Below are 17,598 nucleotides of genomic sequence, written 5' to 3' on the forward strand. Positions count from 1 at the left end.
ACCAGTGCCAAACAGCCTTGGGGAAATCCCAGGGTCTTTCCATACACTGCAAAAACGGAACCAAAAATAAGTAACATTTTCTTAAAATGAATGCATTTGTCCTTGATTTGAGCAGGTAAATAAGATTATCTACAGATGGAATAAGATTTTTGCACTTAAAATAGGAACAACTCATCTCCATCATCTTATTTAAAGTGCAGGATGTCTAATTATCTTATTTCAGGGGTCAAAATACTCATTTCATTGGCAGATAATATTATTTGCCTGCTCAAATCTAGGACAAAAACGCAAATTTTAAGAACATTTCACTTATTTTTAGATGTTTTTGCAGTGTAAGGCTAATTTTTCCCAGCCCCGTTAATTTATTGTCTTTCGTGGTTCAGAATGAACCACGGCCTCTCAGCTTGCGGCTCATTGGGGCTTATTTTGTTCAGCCCAGTTTAGCCAACAATAACGTGCATCGAGCGGGAGTCTATGTGGGTGTGGTTTGATGTGGACTGAGTCAGTACGATGGCGATCAAGATTAACATAAACGAGGTGGACTATTTATTTTCTCACCCGTTTACTTTAACATCTTTCATCCATCCATCCCTCAATGAAACATGGAGGGTTATTTTAGTGCAGGGTTTTTTTGTTTTAGAGCATAGAAAGTAATCTAATGTGGCATTAGCACCTACTGTTGAACCCTGTGTCAAGACGTGATTGATCTAAAAGGACCCGGATCAGCATGGAGGACAAAGAAACTCCGGACAGGGACGTCTCGGGTGCCCACCTGTGGGTGTACGGTATGAGCAGGGAGAAGAGCAGGAAGTTGGCGGCGCCTTGGTCCTGACTGGTGTGGAAGAACAGCTCCAGCACGGACGGATCCTTGACCAGAGCCACGCAGAGCTGGTTGAGCAGCTGGACGAGCTCCGCCTCCACCACGCCGCCGGCGTCTGCGGGACGAAGCGTCCAGGTTAGAGAGTTAGCGTCTCGCCGGCAACACATCCAGCTGCTGATCTCAACTCTTAAAGTGTCGGCAAGCAGCTGGACTATCTCTGAAGGCGCAGCAGTGTCCGTCTGAACTTAGTTTGAATAATCAAGGCTCTAAACTGACAGGTTATTAGCTGTGGATCTGAAATCTGCAACTAATCTACAGTGTTTGCCTTAATCTCAAAACTTTCCTTTTTGACAAATCTTCTAGTTAGAGTGGCTCATGTTACCCTGAGCTACCTCTATAGTTATGCTGCTATAGGCTTAGGCTACTGGAGGACATCAGGGACTATTTCTCTCACTCTGCTGAGTTCTCCTACTGCTCTCCAGTTTTGTCATTTCAGCTTTTAACTTTTTGCTCTCTCTCTTTTTTCTTCATAGTAGGTACACCTGGTCTGGCGTTCTGTTAACTGTGACATCATCCAGAGAAGACGGCTCACCCGCTACTACCATCTAATGTAGAACAGATTACTAGATCAATGTGTGCTTCTGTGCTTTTTGTTTCTCTTGTTGTGTCTCTGCTCTGTCTTCTGTAACCCCAGTCGGTCGAGGCAGATGACCGTTCATACTGAGCCTGGTTCTGCTGGAGGTTTTCCTTCCCGCTAATGGGTGGTTTTTCTTTCCACTGTCGCTTCATGCTTGCTCAGTATGAGGGATTGCAGCAAAGCCATGTACAATGCAGACGACTCTCCCTGTAGCTCTACGCTTCCCCAGGAGTGAATGCTGCTTGTCGGGACTTTGATGCAATTAACTGGTTCCCTTATATAGGAAATTTTTAACCAATCTGTATAATATGACTGACTTTGTAAAGTGCCTTGAGATGACATGCTTCATGAATTGGTGCTATATAAATAAAATTGATTTGATTTGAATTGAAATTGAATATACAACCGGATTACCCACTGACCCGTCGCGGCTCCAGCGCAGGAGGTGAGCAGCATCATGAGGGGCCGCAGAACCGGTTTGTGGTGCAGCAGAGGCTGTCTGGCCTGAGACAGCAGCATCTGGTACATCCGCAGCTGCTCCAGCTTCATGTCCTCCGTGAACTGCCTCCTCAGGCTCCACAGGAACAGCCGCTCCATCACGCCCTCCAGCACCACGAACTCCAGGATGGGACCCATGGCTCCTCCTGGTACCCAGCACAATCACACCGCCGTGAGGAGACGCAGAAGCCGTCGCCGCCGCGGCGTGAAACCGTGGGGACGCTCCGCTCCTACCTTGGCCCGCCTCCTCCTCCATCAGCAGGAACAGCATGTGCTCCACGTAGTTCTGCACCGCGCTGGCCTCGTCGGCGGGGATCGGGCCCAGGTGGAACGTCCGGGAGCCGCCGCCATGGTTACCAGAGAGGAAGCCCAGCGCCCTGGAGACGCTGCGGCTCGGCTCGTGCTTCTCCAGGATCTTCACCACCTTCGCAGAGACGGTACACGACAGACGGCGTGAGGACGCCCCCCTGAACTTTGTTTATTTCACTTTTTACACAGAAATATGTTAAAAAAAACTAAGTAAAAGAAACAAATAGGAAAGCGCAGGGAATAAGATATGGTATATTACCAGGTTTATCCCATGTAACTTAATGCTTATCACATCTCTTTAATGAAAAAATTGTCATTTCAGAAATAAATCAATAATAATAATAATAATAATTATTATTATTATTATTATTATATTATTAAGAGAAATTTTGCATTCTAGCATTTGTTTCTTTTCTATACAATGCTCTTTGAAGCAGAAAGGTTTTGGTGTTTTTCATGTTTTCTTTTGTTTCTGTGTAAAGCACTTTGAGTTGAGTTTGAATGATGCTATATAATATTTTTAATACTGTAAAATGTAATTACAGCAAATATTGGATAACCGAGACAAGATGGATGTAAATGCTGTAAAAAAAAAAGATTAATTAACAGAACTGATGCACAATCATTGTAAGATAAGTTAAGGGGCAGATATCATAAGATTGCTCTTCTCTCTGCTCCTTTTCATTCATTTGATTTGCTAGTGTTGTGTGTATGAATTTTAAAGTTATTTTTGAATGAAATAAATAAAAATGTCAGAGGGATGTAAGTGCATTTCATTATGTAGAAAAATGCTATTTAGATCATAGCTAAAACCACATTCAACCATTTTCACAAGCAAGAGATGTGCACAAAACCCTTAAAAAAAAACAAAAAACAAAAAAAAAAACGTCTTTCCCTGAAAAGCTAACGCTGCAGTCACTGTTTGTTGTTTTAAGCGTTTTAATTGTTCCTGTGACTCACTTCCTGACTTATGCGGATCAGCACGTCATACCCTAACCTCAATTAATGGTCCCTAGACTCTTTGTCCAACTTTAGCAAAATTAATATACATGTAGGTCTGAATCAGACGCACACAATCATTTTGTGACACACAGCCGACCAGCCGTGATGAGGAAAACGGGACGAGCTGAGAGGAGGAGGCAGCAGAGGCAGTAAAAAACGAGAAGTGAATCCTAGGGCTGGACGATAATTCAACAACATTATATATTGATGATAGAAAAGGTCAATAAAAAGTTCAATAGAATAACAGTTTTCCTTCCTTATTCATTCTAGCCATGTAGGTTAATATTACAGTCATTACATCCTCCCAACCAATCACAACGCAGACTTGCAGTTTTGGTAAATTCAGGTCGCTAACAGCATAAAATGGTCAGGGCTGCACTTAAAATATATGTTTTTAATTTGTTGATAATTATTAATATGGATCAATATCATTTCTATTTTATCTATATGCTTTTTTTTCCTATATCGTCCAGCCCTAGTGAATCTCTTCTGACAGATGTTCATCACCTGCATCCAGTGGTTTTTGAACACGATCATGCAGGTCTCCGGATCCACGCCTCTCAGAGTCAGGGACTTCTTGCGGTTGCCCCCGACAACCACCGAGGCCATCATCTTGGACCGGCCGTCAGGCAGCTACACCATCTTCCAGGTCGACGTGAGGAGGATGTCGGCGGCTGGCGGGGGAACCTGGAGGCATCACCCGCCGCCGTGGGTCCAGACTCCACCTCTCTGTGTCCGGGCGCAGTGAGCCGCCGCCGTTCTGCAGAGGAAGCTTCGGTAAATTAAAGGCAGAGTCCACCAACAACACGTGAGAAGCAATTCAGTTCAATTCAATTTTGACTAAATAGCACCAGTTCATGATACATGTCATCTCAAGACACTTTATGAAGTCAAATTCAATCAGATTAGACAGATTGGTCAGAAAGTTTCCTCTCTAAGGAAACCCAGCAGGTTGCATCAAGTCTCTCCAAGCAGCATTCACTCCTCCTGAAAGAGCGTAGAGCCACAGTGGACAGTCGTCTGCATTGTTGATGGCTTTGCAGCAATCCCTCATACTGAGCATGCATGAAGCGACAATCCTTATTATCTATTTACAACTGTACAGTATGATCATTTGCCCAATTCGGCCGTAAAGCTTTACTTTAAACTAGCTATTTTCTACATATTTGGTGTCTGCATGTTTGAGGCTCCTCACTATGAATGCTCAATCTTAATTTTGTCCATGGATATCTTTATTTGTGTCTGTGCATTATTATGGTTACTTAATGACAAAAAACACCCATAATTCTTTATTCTAGGTTGGCCGTCAAATAGGGCTGGGTATCATCCAGGATGATACGATTCTCGATATGTACGATGAAACGTAGGGCTCTATGAAACACAGAGAACCAGCCAGTTTATCTCCTGTGTTTGTGTTCAGAGTCTAAGGTTTTCTTTAGAAAAAGCAGAGCCTGGATCTCCAACTGGAAATGTGACAGAAGGGAGGAAGAGAATCCACCGTACGAAGCTTATCTGACGAGGAACGTGCTTTTTTTTTTAAGAAATGAGAATATTGTTGTTGTGGTGAAGTTCATATCTTTAAAGAATTCAAATTGATAGAAAGGTGCAACACTAGGGCTTGATGATACAGAAAAAAAAGCATATTGATAAAATATAAATCATATTAATCGATATCCATAATTAAATCGATACCTGACCATTTTATGCTGCTGCTTAGCGATTTATTTTCAGACACAGACAAACAAACACTGAATTAAAACTCAACCAACTTTTTAACAAAGAAAAAAAGAACGTGTGCTCTCTGAACTCTTTGAAGGGGGGCTTTGTTCCTGGGTCTACGTTGTGATTGGTTGGGAGGATGTAGTGATGTAATATTAATATAATATATTAATATTATGGTGAACTGGCTTGTTTTTTTTTTTGTTTTTGTTGTTTTTGTTTTCCTCTTCATTAAACCATTAATTAACATAATATATTAATTTATATATATATATATATATATATATATATATATATATATATATATATATATATATATATATATATATATATATATATATATTAATTAATATTAATATATCTGCTACATGAGAGCAAAAGGAAAGACTGTTATTGAACCTTTTTCTTTTCTGTCATTTATATACCTCTATCGATCGATATATATTGGTATTGATTAATCGTCCAGCCTTATGCAACACAGCGCCAATTATTCTGTTTTTTATTAGCTCATAATTATTTTCCTCCACCCCTCCAAAGAAGGTCCATCCGTCCATCAGGTCGTGTCAGATCCTCTCTGCAGCTCATTCCACCTTCCAAGGTGTTCCCAGGCTAGAAACAACCCATTGTTCTTGGGTTGAGAAGTCGTGACCGTAGAGCCCAGAGAAAAAAAACAAAAAAAACAAGGAGGCACGCTGACAGAAATGCCCTAAATACCTGAACCGGAACAGAGGCTCCACTGAGAGCTCCTCGCCCTTATCTTGACGACTAAAGCCTACAGGGGGAGCTCACCACGGCCGCTTCTTTGGGTCATGATCCACATCTGGTGACCACAGGTAGGAGCTGCGACACAGACGGACCCATAAAGCCAGACCAGAGCAGTGTTCACGTTACCACCGACACCTGAAGTCCCCCGCCTGGGTCACTAATCACAACCACGGCCTCGATTCAGCTGTTAAATCAAAGTGTTTTGACCCACATCTCTGAATAGTGCGCTCTACAAAGTAAGTAAATGGACGTCCAACCCTTGAACACGACTCTTGCATGTGGCGTGACCGTGAACAAATAAAGAGCGTCCACGTATTGTCCACATGTCCCGCTCTAAGATGTTGTTTGTTTTTTTAAATCTTGCAGAGATTTGAGGCTGCAGGACTGTAATCCGTCACAAAGAAATGTATTTTTAGCTCTGCTGGATTCCAGGGCTGCAATGATTTGTAACCAAACGATAAACCGCTTTAAAGATATCAACTTATAGCTGCTCAGCGTTTTGTTCTCCGTTCTTGAGTTGAGTTCTCTTTTTTCGCTCGATTTAAAGCATTAACATCTTTCTATGTGGCTTTGATTCTTCGAAGTCTTGCTCTGATGTCCCTCCCGGTGACCTCACGTGAAACAGGAAGTAGAGGCCGTCGTGCAGGGACGTGCAAACAGGAAAAGGTGACGGAGCGTCCGAGTCCCGCCCTGGGCGTTTCCCGGGAAATTCCAGGAATACCCAGCATGGAGGACTCGAAGATATCTCAGCGTTCCTACCTCTGTTCTACGTGCCAGGGGGGGGGGGGGGGGGGGGGGGGACGCCGAGGAGCCAACCTGACGCCTTTTATCCTGCAGGAAAGAGACGACATCCAGGGACCCTTACGCCACATAAACGTCCCCACAACAGGAGTAAAACAAAGAGAAACTAACTCATCCTGCACCATCTGGACGTCTAATCTGAGTTGGATTTTGTGGGATAAACCGTTGGGATTTTGCTCCTATTTCCTGCTTTTGACCTTGGATGCGTGGACGTTTTTCTCTTAAGGTCGTCCCATTTTAGATCAGACGGTTACACGCGGCGATTTGTGGACTGATAGCAGCCTTGCGGAGCATAATTTCCTTTTTTTTTTACGTTAGATTCGTTAAGACTCAGACCTCTTGTCTTTGGGGCTGGGCTGCAGAAATAAATTTGGATTTTTTTTTTTTTTTTTTTTTTTTAGAAAATATGCAGAAAATTGTCTGCTCAGACTCAGGAACCTCACCAAACAGACCTGGCTGCATTCCTGCAAGCTGACGTAGCTGCACACGTCCAAGTGAAACACCCAACCGGCAACGCCACGCATGTCAATGGTGGTGTCTCCAGACTGAAGACGGAAAGTTTAGCAGGACAGCTCAGTTCACTGGGCTTTACTCGGATACGCAACATGCAGATAATCCAGAACAAAAGGCAACAGCAATGATAATCTGTTCTACTCATTTATAAGGATATGCATAGTTTTATATTAGTCTTTACAAAGCAGCAGACCATTGATTTAAAAGTGTCTGATGTTGGGATGCGTGGATTCTTGCAGGTCAGGACCAAGCTGACTTCCGGACCCTGAAACGCCATCAGGGCCTTTAAGGTTTGAATCTGATCTGAGATAAGAGCTGAGGAATGTGTCGGCTCAGTGAGCGTCCTCACAGCAACGTCTGTCTGCCACAGAGATGAGGGGGGGGGGGGGGGGGGGGGGGGGCGTAATCTGAGATGAGACGGCGACGTTTAATCCCTGACCGGCTTCTGTGTTTGTGTGTCTGTGTGGGTCAGACGGTCACATGCCTTCACACAGACCACAGATTAAACCTCAAGGCTTTTCTGGCCCAGTTTTAATTATCAAAGGTTCGATGTTTTTAGTCTTTAGTAAAAAAGGGTTCCGTATAACTGTAGCGGTAAAGAATGTTTTTCATTATTTAAAATGTTCTTGCTTTATTCTGGACCCTAACCCTGTGAGCTATCAGCAGTGTGTGACGACAGCTGCTTGTTTCTCACGTGAAAACACACAAACAGAAGCAAACAGCGACGGAAACAGCAGGCCTGATTAACAGAGCCTAAAGAGAATCAGATCTAATTTGACCGACCGACACCACTGTGTGTCTTTTAGTAATTATGAATCTGAGCTAACAAAATCACACATGGGGTTCCCCGAGGTTCCTTTCTAAGGCCACTTTTAATTAATATCTGTATTGTTAATAGGGGTGCTAGGGTGGTCATCTAAATTGCAGGAAAACAGCACGAACAGAAGACATAAACTACGAAGTAAAAAGTAATGTTCACCTCTGTTCTCTCATTAAATGTGTCTGACTTTTAGTTTTCTGCATTCTCATTTCATTTCAGGTTTATGTGGGATTGTTTTGTTTTAAGTAAGCCTGATTTTAATGTTTCAATAGCAAAGGACACCAGATGAGTGAAACTTTTGGCTTCCATGTGACTTCATGCTGATCTCTAATTGGTTACTTAAAGATTTCCCCCCTGCACTCCTGGCCAATCAGCACCTTTTGTGTCATTCTTCATCCAAACAGATTAATTTGTGACACCTGTCAATCGTGGCTGGAGGATATAGAAAAATAGCATACCAATAAAATAAATATCAGATTGATCGATATGGATAATCAAATTCTAAACGTATATTTTAAGTGGCGGAATATCAAATTTTTTTAGATATGGAGTCTATTACTGAATAATGACAATAATCAGTTCACCTTAAGAACGTTGCCAGAATAAAGAGTTTCATATAGAAATAGAGAAAAACTGCTGCAAGCTTTTTCCCCCAGAAATCTGGTTTTATTAAAAATCAGAGAGGTAACTACAGGTCATACATAATGCTGCTGCTGCCTGACCCAAACCAGCAAAACAGGCTGCAAACCAAGACACTGGCTGCCTGTTTGTCACAGCACATCCTTTAAAATCTTCTTAATGGTCTTTATGTCACTGAATGTGTCGTGTGAACGTACGTTTCAGAGCTGCCGATGAGGCATGAACCACGAAGACCCCTCGGATCATCAGTCCGGCCCGCTCTGTGTTCCCAGGAGGACTAAACCGTGAGCGGGAGCATTTAGTTACTGTCCTCCTCAGATCTGGAAAAACTCTATGAAAACCTGAGAGCTGCAGAAACTATTGGCTCCTTTAAATGGGGATGAAAAATGTTAATGTTTGCTGCTGCTGTGCCTTAACGTTCAAATATTACTTTATCATTAAATTCCTCTCAAGCTCCAGCCTTTGCTTTCTAAATCTGCATTTCCATTTCTTTAATTTTCTGTAAGGCTTCATTTTGCTAATATTCTTTTAGTGTATTAAAAGATGTTTGTGAAACTTTTAGTTTGCACTGAGCTAATTTGTCTTTTTGTTTTGTTTTTATAAATATTTACAGTGGATTTCCTTCTATTTTCTTTAATTTTACTTTAGCTTACGTATTAATCTTGTTTTGGATCCACCTTTTGAAAATAAAGTGACGATGACAGCTGGTTTCTTTCCGTTAAAAGAGAGTTGTTCTCTCCACTATCCCCTTGTGCTTGTTCTGGATGGAAGTGAAGATTTAACATAATCTGAAGGTTTTATTAGATAAAAAGCTTTTTAATTACTGCCCTGAACCAGATCAATTAAAATAGTATTTTAACTTCATTAAAATGTCATCCTGTTTGGCCTTTGGGATGTGTGGGATCCCCCAGAATGAGCTGGAGGCTGTCGCTGGGGAGAAGGATGTCTTCCCAGGGACATCCTCCAGGTACGCGGAAGACAGTCGTTAAGTTCCTTTTCCCCTGGGGTTTAAATATGATCTTTTAGCCACATAAATTTGATAAAAAACACAAGAGCATGCGATATTTAAGTAGGACATTTGTGTTGAGCTTTGTGAAAAGAGAAACACACAAGAACATTTCCGAATCAGCCCACATTCACAGCTAAGAAGCTGAACAATAACATATTTGTATCATTTTTTAACATTTAAAATGAAATATTTATCTTTTTATACAGCAGAACAAGCAGCCCCATGAGGAAAACCATCAAACCACCATCTCAAGGGGCAACCTACATTAGACCAGGCCTGTGAAATGTGCAGGAAATCACTCAGTTTATGGACAAAACAAACAAAAGTAACGGTGATGATTTCTGTAATTTGAAATTCTGCTGTTAATTAGCAACATTTCCTCAGCGGGAGGAGATGAAACAGTCCCTCCATCCTTCCCTAAACTAAACATCTGCATTTCCTGATTCTGTTTGGACACTGAACAGCAGCACTGAGCTGCACTCAGACCAGCACAAAGCTGTTTTAATGTGTGTTCAGGTCTGTTAGGGCCCTGCTGCACCTCCTTCATGCTGGGAGCGTAACACAGGTGCACCAGCCTGAACGTCACAGAGAAGATGGAAATACACCTGGATGTGATAATAAACACTCACTGAAGAGATGCGATCTTGTCCTGATTACTATCAAAAACATTTCTCATTATTGTTGATATTTAAGAATAAAAAAAAAAATGAAGCAGAGCATTTTTATTTTGTGTAAATGATCCGTCTTTTTTTCTAATATAGTATATTTTATACTATATTTTATCGTCTTCGCTTTATTTTATGAATCAACCGTACAGTGTTTACCTCTTGAGTCTTATCTGTGTCGCTGTGATTTAGTAAAAAGCGTCTCTTACCTCTGTGTTCTCTGTCTGCTGTTCCAAGTGGCTGAAAGCGCCTAAAAAGTTTCCCACAGCTCGTTTTAGATGCTGAAAGGTCTGTAAATCCACAGGTTTGTCGGGTTGAAGCTCTCAGGCTCTGTTGTTTCTGAGCCCTTTGCCATTTATGAGGCGTTAAGCGGCTCAGCTGCCAATCATTCTACTGCTGCCCGAGACGGTCGCTGTAGCCCCGCCCCCTCCGCGCACTAACTCCGCCCACTTTGAATGTAAGCCCCGCCCCTTCTCAATGCACATCATAAACAAAAGTTTGCTTTATACACTGGATTTTAGCTTTTTCGTCACTATTAGAAGCAGTAGTTGCTTTAGTAATAGTAGGATGACCTTTTGTCTTTGTTGCATAAAGTAAAAATCTGTAAAAGTGAAGCATAAATTAATTTAGGATATTAATTAATTCCAAATGGCCTAAACAACAGAAGATTCAAACATTTTGTCCATATGAATATGTCAGACAGAGGGAGGTTAATATGTCCCTATTCAAGTCATCTGAGCTGCATTCAACATTATTCTCATTATCTGGTGCTCAAAGCAGTCTTGTTTATTGTGGAATGCCAAATTAAATATATTAAATGTATAAAAATTAAATATATAGAGTATAACTATATAGTTACATGAACTACCTCTTACCATAAAACGACTGAGTAGGAAAAAAACATTTTATTTTTTGATGCATTGTCAGACTAAACCTTTACTATAGTAATACTGAGGCATATTTTACTGCAACATCTTTTTTATATTTTGCTAAAGATTTATACACCACCAACCCACAAACGGATTATTTGTCGGGTGGTGGTGTATTCCTAGCTTTGAAATATCACATTTAATGTTATTTATTATATACTTTTTTATTGCACATTCAATTAAGTCTTAATTTCAATTAGATTATTTACAGCCTTTGCTTGGGCTATTGTTTTTATTTTCATCAAAAATTAAATGTAAATTCAAGAATATTTCTTATTTATTTGTTTTATGTATAGGTATTTTTAAATATATTTTACATTTTAATGTCTTTGTGTAATAAACATGCATCTATTGTGTTTTTCTCAGCAATGTAATTAGAATTCATTCAGTTGTTCACTTTCTAGAACATTTTTAATCTTTCTGTCTGATGTTCGCTATTGTTTAATTTAATTTAATCGTTTTCTGCTGTGACAGCTTTTTCCACGCTGTGGTCTTAACCTCTGTTAAACATCTCACTTTGTGTTTCAATTAACTTTATATAAAATGTCCTCTAATGATATTTGATTGATTGGTCGATTATTGTTTTTATTTTTGCTGTTTCTTCTTTATTCTATCAATTTTCCTTTATTTTTCCTGTTTTTCTTTTCTTTTCTTTTCGTTTTTTGCAAAAAATTCTTACCAATTTGTACAGATTTGCTGATCATTATCATCCATCAGAGCTCATTGGAGCGCCTTATGTGTCTTACAGCACCATCTTGTGGCCAGATCTTAAAACTGCATTTATAATCTGTTGGTTAAACAAATTTTAGAAAATATAACAATCTGTAAACGATGTTATTTAAAACCTCGTTTAATTTCTTTTTTTAAAAATTAAAAAAAGTTTGTTTTTTAAAAAAAGTTTGATTTTTAAAAAAAATCAACCTGGAATCATTTTATTACAAACATGTTGCCTATTTTTGTAAAAGAAAAAGGTAAAGAACATGCTAACGATTTAAAATGTCTTACACAAGTAAAGGTACAACCAAAGGAATAATTAAATCTGGTTTAGTTGCAACAACTTCTTGGTTTTCAGTTTATTGTGGCCAGTTTCAATCTGTATCCCTTTCTTGTTATTGTTTTATTGGCTAAAATTACTTTTAGCTGCTTTTAATTTTATTCCACTGCACTTGAATTGCTCATAATTATTTCATGAGCATACAGTGGACTTCCATCTGGTGCTATTTGCATATTTAATATATACTCTATTGTTCTTTAAGTTGTCAGGTCATTCATTGGTGGAGTGGTTAGAAAGCAGGGTGCGTGTGTCCTGGAGAGGCTGCAAGGTTCTGGGTTTGAATCCCGCAGACTGACACTCCCTGGGTGTCACACCTTAGGGATGGGTTAGATGCAGAGGAGGAATTTAATTGGAATGTATATTGCAATGACAATAAAGATGAATTATTATTATTATACATCTCTAACCCACTCTATGTGGTTTGTTGGACATCTCTGGAGGCATTTTGGGCCTGTCTTGTATCTCTTTTTAAAGTAATTATTTGTTTATTTTTAATTATCAGTATTATTCTTTGTCCTACAAAGGGAACAACTACAAAATATTAATGTTTTTATTTGAAGAAAACCATTAACACTGAAGATTGAAGAACTCTGAAGAAACATCAAATGTATGTTTTCATCAATAAACTTAAATGGTAGATTTGATGTAGTGCTCTGAACGAAGGACATCAATTAAACTCAGAAAGTAGTAACTAAATCACAATAAAATTTTTCAAAGGTTTGTATTGGTTCTTTTTTAGGTTAAATTACAGAAACAATATAAAGATGTAACAGAAAACAACAAATAAGAAGGGGGAAGTTACAATACAAAACATACTTTTCATTCTGTTCACATTTTACTGAAGTAAAGGTTCTACCTAGACTACCTTTGTATTATTTGCACATGTCCCGGTATGTTTCTGATACTTTCCGCAATAGCTTAATTTCTTCATTGTTTTTTACAAAGAATATCTTTTAACTTATAATCTTTACCCAAATAAACAAAACTTTTAATTTCTGTACTTTCAGGCACTCCATATTTCTTAAAACCACGATATTTCTTGCTTTCCAAAGCAAATCTTTTATATAATTGACTCTTATCCACCAATATAATTCATTCCTCTACCAGTTGCCCTAAAGCAGTCCATATGCAATTTTTTCACAAGTTAAATCCCACATATATAATTAATTTAACCACCGTAACACATGAATCCACACTCTTAGGGCAAATCTACATTTCAAAAAACACATGTTTCTCTGTTTCTTCATCTCCACACTTTAATCTCAGATGTTAAGGACTTCTAGTACAATTAATTCTTTTCTAAAACGCTCTTGTTGGTAAATATTCCAGCGCTATTTGCCATGCCAGGAGATTTTTAAGTTGATACATTTGCCACATGTTGTCAATACTCTGCGTCCAACCCAAACTAAATCCCACAGGTTTAGCAATATTAGACATTATAACAGCATAAAACTCAGTTTGCTTGCAGGGTGGCTTGGGGGCTGGTGCCTATCTACAGCAGGCATTGTGAGAGGGGCGGTACACCCTGGACAGGTCACCAGTCCATCACTGGGCCAGTATAAACATAAAAACCTGAAATATTTTCCTTTCATTTATTCGCTGTAGCTCCATCTCAGCCGGTCGTCTTCTACAACATCTTCACTAAACCCACGAACCTTCGCTGCAGTCCTAACTCAGCTCAGAGGTCAGCAACCTTATTGATTCAAAGAGACCCTTGTCCCTGTTGTTAAAGGGAGAAATTTGTCTGGTGTCAGAAAAAGATACTGTTTTTTAATGAAATTAAACTAAAATTAATTTCTGTTTTAACGTTTTAGAGCAAAATTAATCATCTAACTTTTACAAAGAAGAAATCCCTTCACTTTGTCCATGAGGAAGGCAGAGGGCGCCCTTTCCACAAGTTTAGGAAACAAAGAAAGATAGGGAGCCCACTGATAAATGAAAAGAACATAATAATCATAAAAAAATTACATTAAAAGACTTTTAAAAGTCTTGTGCACTTGGTGATCTTCAGTTGTGTATGTTCTACGCAGACATTGATCAGCTAAAACCATCATTTCTTATTGCCTTGATAACTAAAAACATCTTAATTGGTTTTACGATAGCCAGACTGGAGGAGCCAAAGAGCCACGGGCCTCTGCTCCACAGGTTCCTCCTATCTTGCCGATGTACCCTCTGTTCTCTATGAATCCTCCGTCTCTCCTCTGTCCTCACCATCTAAGCTCTAACTAGACCTGCTGTAGGATTTTTGTGGCACTGGAGGCTTTTATTCCCAGTGATCAGACAGGAAAGTAGGATGCGGGAAAAAAAGGGGGCAGACATGCAGAAAAAGGTCACAGGGTAGGGAATTGTACCATGGATGGAGGTCTGGAGGACTGATGGTCTCTCTATATGGGCCACCCGCTCTACTACGTCCCAAGTTTCTCCTCCCAACATCGGAGCATCTTGAGCTTCACCTCCTTTCGTATTGTCAGAGCCACCGTCTGTGTGGCTTGGTGCAAGGCTGTCCCTACAGCTGTCACTCTTTAATTTATCATGAGCACACTAGGCGACCAATTATCCATCCATTTGTTGTCATAGCCGGTTATTCATGCAGGGTTGGTTGTGGTGGGGGTGGGGTGGGGGTGGCGGGGGTCATTGGTTACCGCCAGTCCATCCAAGAGACAAATCGGGGAAAAAAATGGCCATCCAGACACAAACCTAACGGCAACTACAGACCTATTATCCTAACGGTCATGTTTTTGGACTGTAGGAGTACCCGGACAGAACCCACCAATGAACATGGAGAATATGCAAACATGCAGAAAGACTCCATGCCAGGGTTAGAACCCAGGACCTCCTTCGAGCAAGGCAGCAGTGCTACCAACTAATCATGTTTCACTTAATAATCTAAACTAAAGGTCGTATTCACACTGAGCCCCTTTGGTCCACTTGTTTAGTTCAGACCTTTTTGTTTTCCCCCACTCGGTGCGGTTTGCTTTTACATTGCACTTTTTTTTTCGCACCTGAACTATAACTTGTAACAGAGCCAGGTGTGTGGTCATCGTTGCTCCTGTTGGACAGAGACTCTTAGGGCGGGACGTTGCGCCGACCCGGAATAGAAGGAAAACCATTATGGAAAACCTGCGTGCAGCTTCACTGCTTTGCATTTATGTTCTGCAGCTGATCAACCATTCTGAGCGTTAAGAGCGGACATTGTATTCCTGACTTTGAAGCAGCATCAGAGAACGCGGCCCGAAACCCGAAGGAGTCCCACACCGTGCTGGCGGCGGCGTTGCTACGGAAAAGGTATGCTTTCAGTTAGGGGTGTGCAAAATAATCGTCATGACGATGCATCGCAATTCTAATTTTCGCGATATACTGCATCGATTCTTGATGCCAAGTATCGATTATTAATTTAAAAAAAATAATAAATAAAATTGCATGAATAGTTGGCGAACATCAGCCAAAAACAAGTGGAATACAACTTCACTGGTTTAAAGGACCACTGAGGCCATGTAAACGACACTGATTATCTTTATTTTGGTATTTTAACTTTTATAAATCCTAAACATCTTTTGTCAGTGTGTCCACTCCAGTAACAGTAATATTTGTTTTCATGGCAATACCTCCAAAAGTCGTTGCAGTAAATACAGCTGTGTATGAATGCAGTTTCTTTCAGTTATGTATCAATTGAAGACACTATCTATACACAGCCAGTCAGCCACTGGTAATGGCTGTATTTATTTCTAACAGTGTTCAGTGAAAATATCACAATGCATCGCGATACATCACAATAATTGAAGTATCGTGATGCATCGTGATAGAATCGGATCGTGGCATGTGAATCGGGATTCGAATCAAATCGTGACTTCTTTGGCAATACCCACCCCTACTTTCAGTACTGGCTCAGTCCACTACGCTGGCTTGTTGAGTCCAAAGATGCATGTTGTCTGTAGTTGGGTCGGATTAAGGCCGTTTCGCATTCACAGAACCGAACCGCAGTCCAAAGTTCTGTCCAGTTCTATGGCGTGGAACAGAGTTTGTTCGAGTATATTCACCCCTGAACAAATGGCCAAACTAATTCTGGTCTGATTAAAGGTCCATTCATGCCCTACGTTTGGCCTACACGTCCCTATTTCTGTCCGTACGTTCTATCCGTTGACTCCTTCATACCTCCGTCCGTTGAGGTGCACAATAACCAATATGTCCTCTAGGTGGCAGTGCTGGGCGCCAATAATTCGTCATTGATCAAACATGGTGACGTCCAAGACGTGATTTTGTTGTATTTTCTCCGTAAGTAAACTTTTTGTTTGTCCCTGTGCCCCGGACACGACACATCATATGTGTGGGTAGTTGCGGACAAGCTCCGCAAGTCGTTCCTCGAATCCCGCCATTGTTTAGAGCCCAGAATTATAACCTTCGTCGTGATTTTGTTGACATTTTGTACTACAAACTCAATAGCGCCCCCACCTTTTCCGGTAGTATTGCTCCGTATTGATCTGTTTCGTCCGTAATCGTAAGCTCCCAATTTTCGTGTCAAAATACGGACGAAATCGACGGTTAGAACGTATGAAACACTCCACATGTATCCGTATCCGTCTTTTACGTGAGGTATGAATGGGCCTTTAGTCTGACATCATTCATCCTACGCAACATGCATGCACCTATTTCTTTATGCTTGACTTGAGCGTCAGGGCGCGTTTCTTCTGTCTAAAGAGAAAAGCAGTATTTCTTGCTACATTTATACAAATTTTATAAGCACGACACACACTAGATGCTTTTTGTTAATCTGGTGGCCTAGTGGTTAGCAGCGTCTGATCTGATGAACGTTGAATTGGAACTTTTTCCCACTTTGAAAAAGTTTGCATTTGAACTTACCAGCAACAGAGATAGATGGTAAAAACTTATCAATTAAACCAAATATATTCAAAGTATGTCTGTTGTCTAGATTTATCCTGTATTTTCTTTAGAAGATATGGAAATGTGGAGAGATAAACCCCACCCTTATTTTTTTTTTTATCAAAGATACTCTGTCTGCATCATAAAATAGCAAAATTATACATTCAAGGGACTGCAAATAAATGTATTGTATTTACTTTGCATTGGAAGTAGAAGTGTCACTGACACTGACAGTATTTCAAATATTAAAATCAAACTTCAACAAATGTACAACTGGGCTGTAGTTACTCTCTTTAGCCCATTTCATGTAATTTATCTTAACATTCCAAACACATTTCTTACATCATATATCTGAAGTGTAGATAACAGCTTCTCCTTACCTACATCCTCTCAGACAACTAAATATTTCCCTAACAATAGTGAGATTTCAATGTTTAAATGTGCAGTAAATCTTAATACATAAGGAGCATGGAGGACCCAATACTGTACTTTGAGTAAGATTAGTGACACCAAGACTGAATTGTTACATAAGTGGTTGTC

The 17,598-nt window shown here is 40.2% G+C and overlaps 1 protein-coding gene across 1 annotated transcript in view; it reads right to left on the minus strand.

The window, feature by feature from the left end:
- LOC105920088 (protein FAM160A1) overlaps positions 1 to 10,580 on the minus strand; it is a 30,158-nt gene extending 19,578 nt beyond the window's left edge. Inside the window, exons 1-5 of the mRNA XM_012855594.3 lie at positions 10,407 to 10,580; positions 3,774 to 4,026; positions 2,190 to 2,379; positions 1,880 to 2,101; positions 773 to 935 (exon numbers count right to left, since the gene is read on the minus strand). Of these exons, the coding sequence (XP_012711048.2) occupies positions 773 to 935; positions 1,880 to 2,101; positions 2,190 to 2,379; positions 3,774 to 3,878 (680 nt within the window). The 5' untranslated portion in view covers positions 3,879 to 4,026; positions 10,407 to 10,580. The remainder of the gene's footprint in view (positions 1 to 772; positions 936 to 1,879; positions 2,102 to 2,189; positions 2,380 to 3,773; positions 4,027 to 10,406) is intronic.
- Positions 10,581 to 17,598: the final 7,018 nt, after the last annotated feature.

This window comes from Fundulus heteroclitus, chromosome 14 (genome assembly GCF_011125445.2).
Source record: "Fundulus heteroclitus isolate FHET01 chromosome 14, MU-UCD_Fhet_4.1, whole genome shotgun sequence".
NCBI classification, from domain to species: domain Eukaryota; kingdom Metazoa; phylum Chordata; class Actinopteri; order Cyprinodontiformes; family Fundulidae; genus Fundulus; species Fundulus heteroclitus.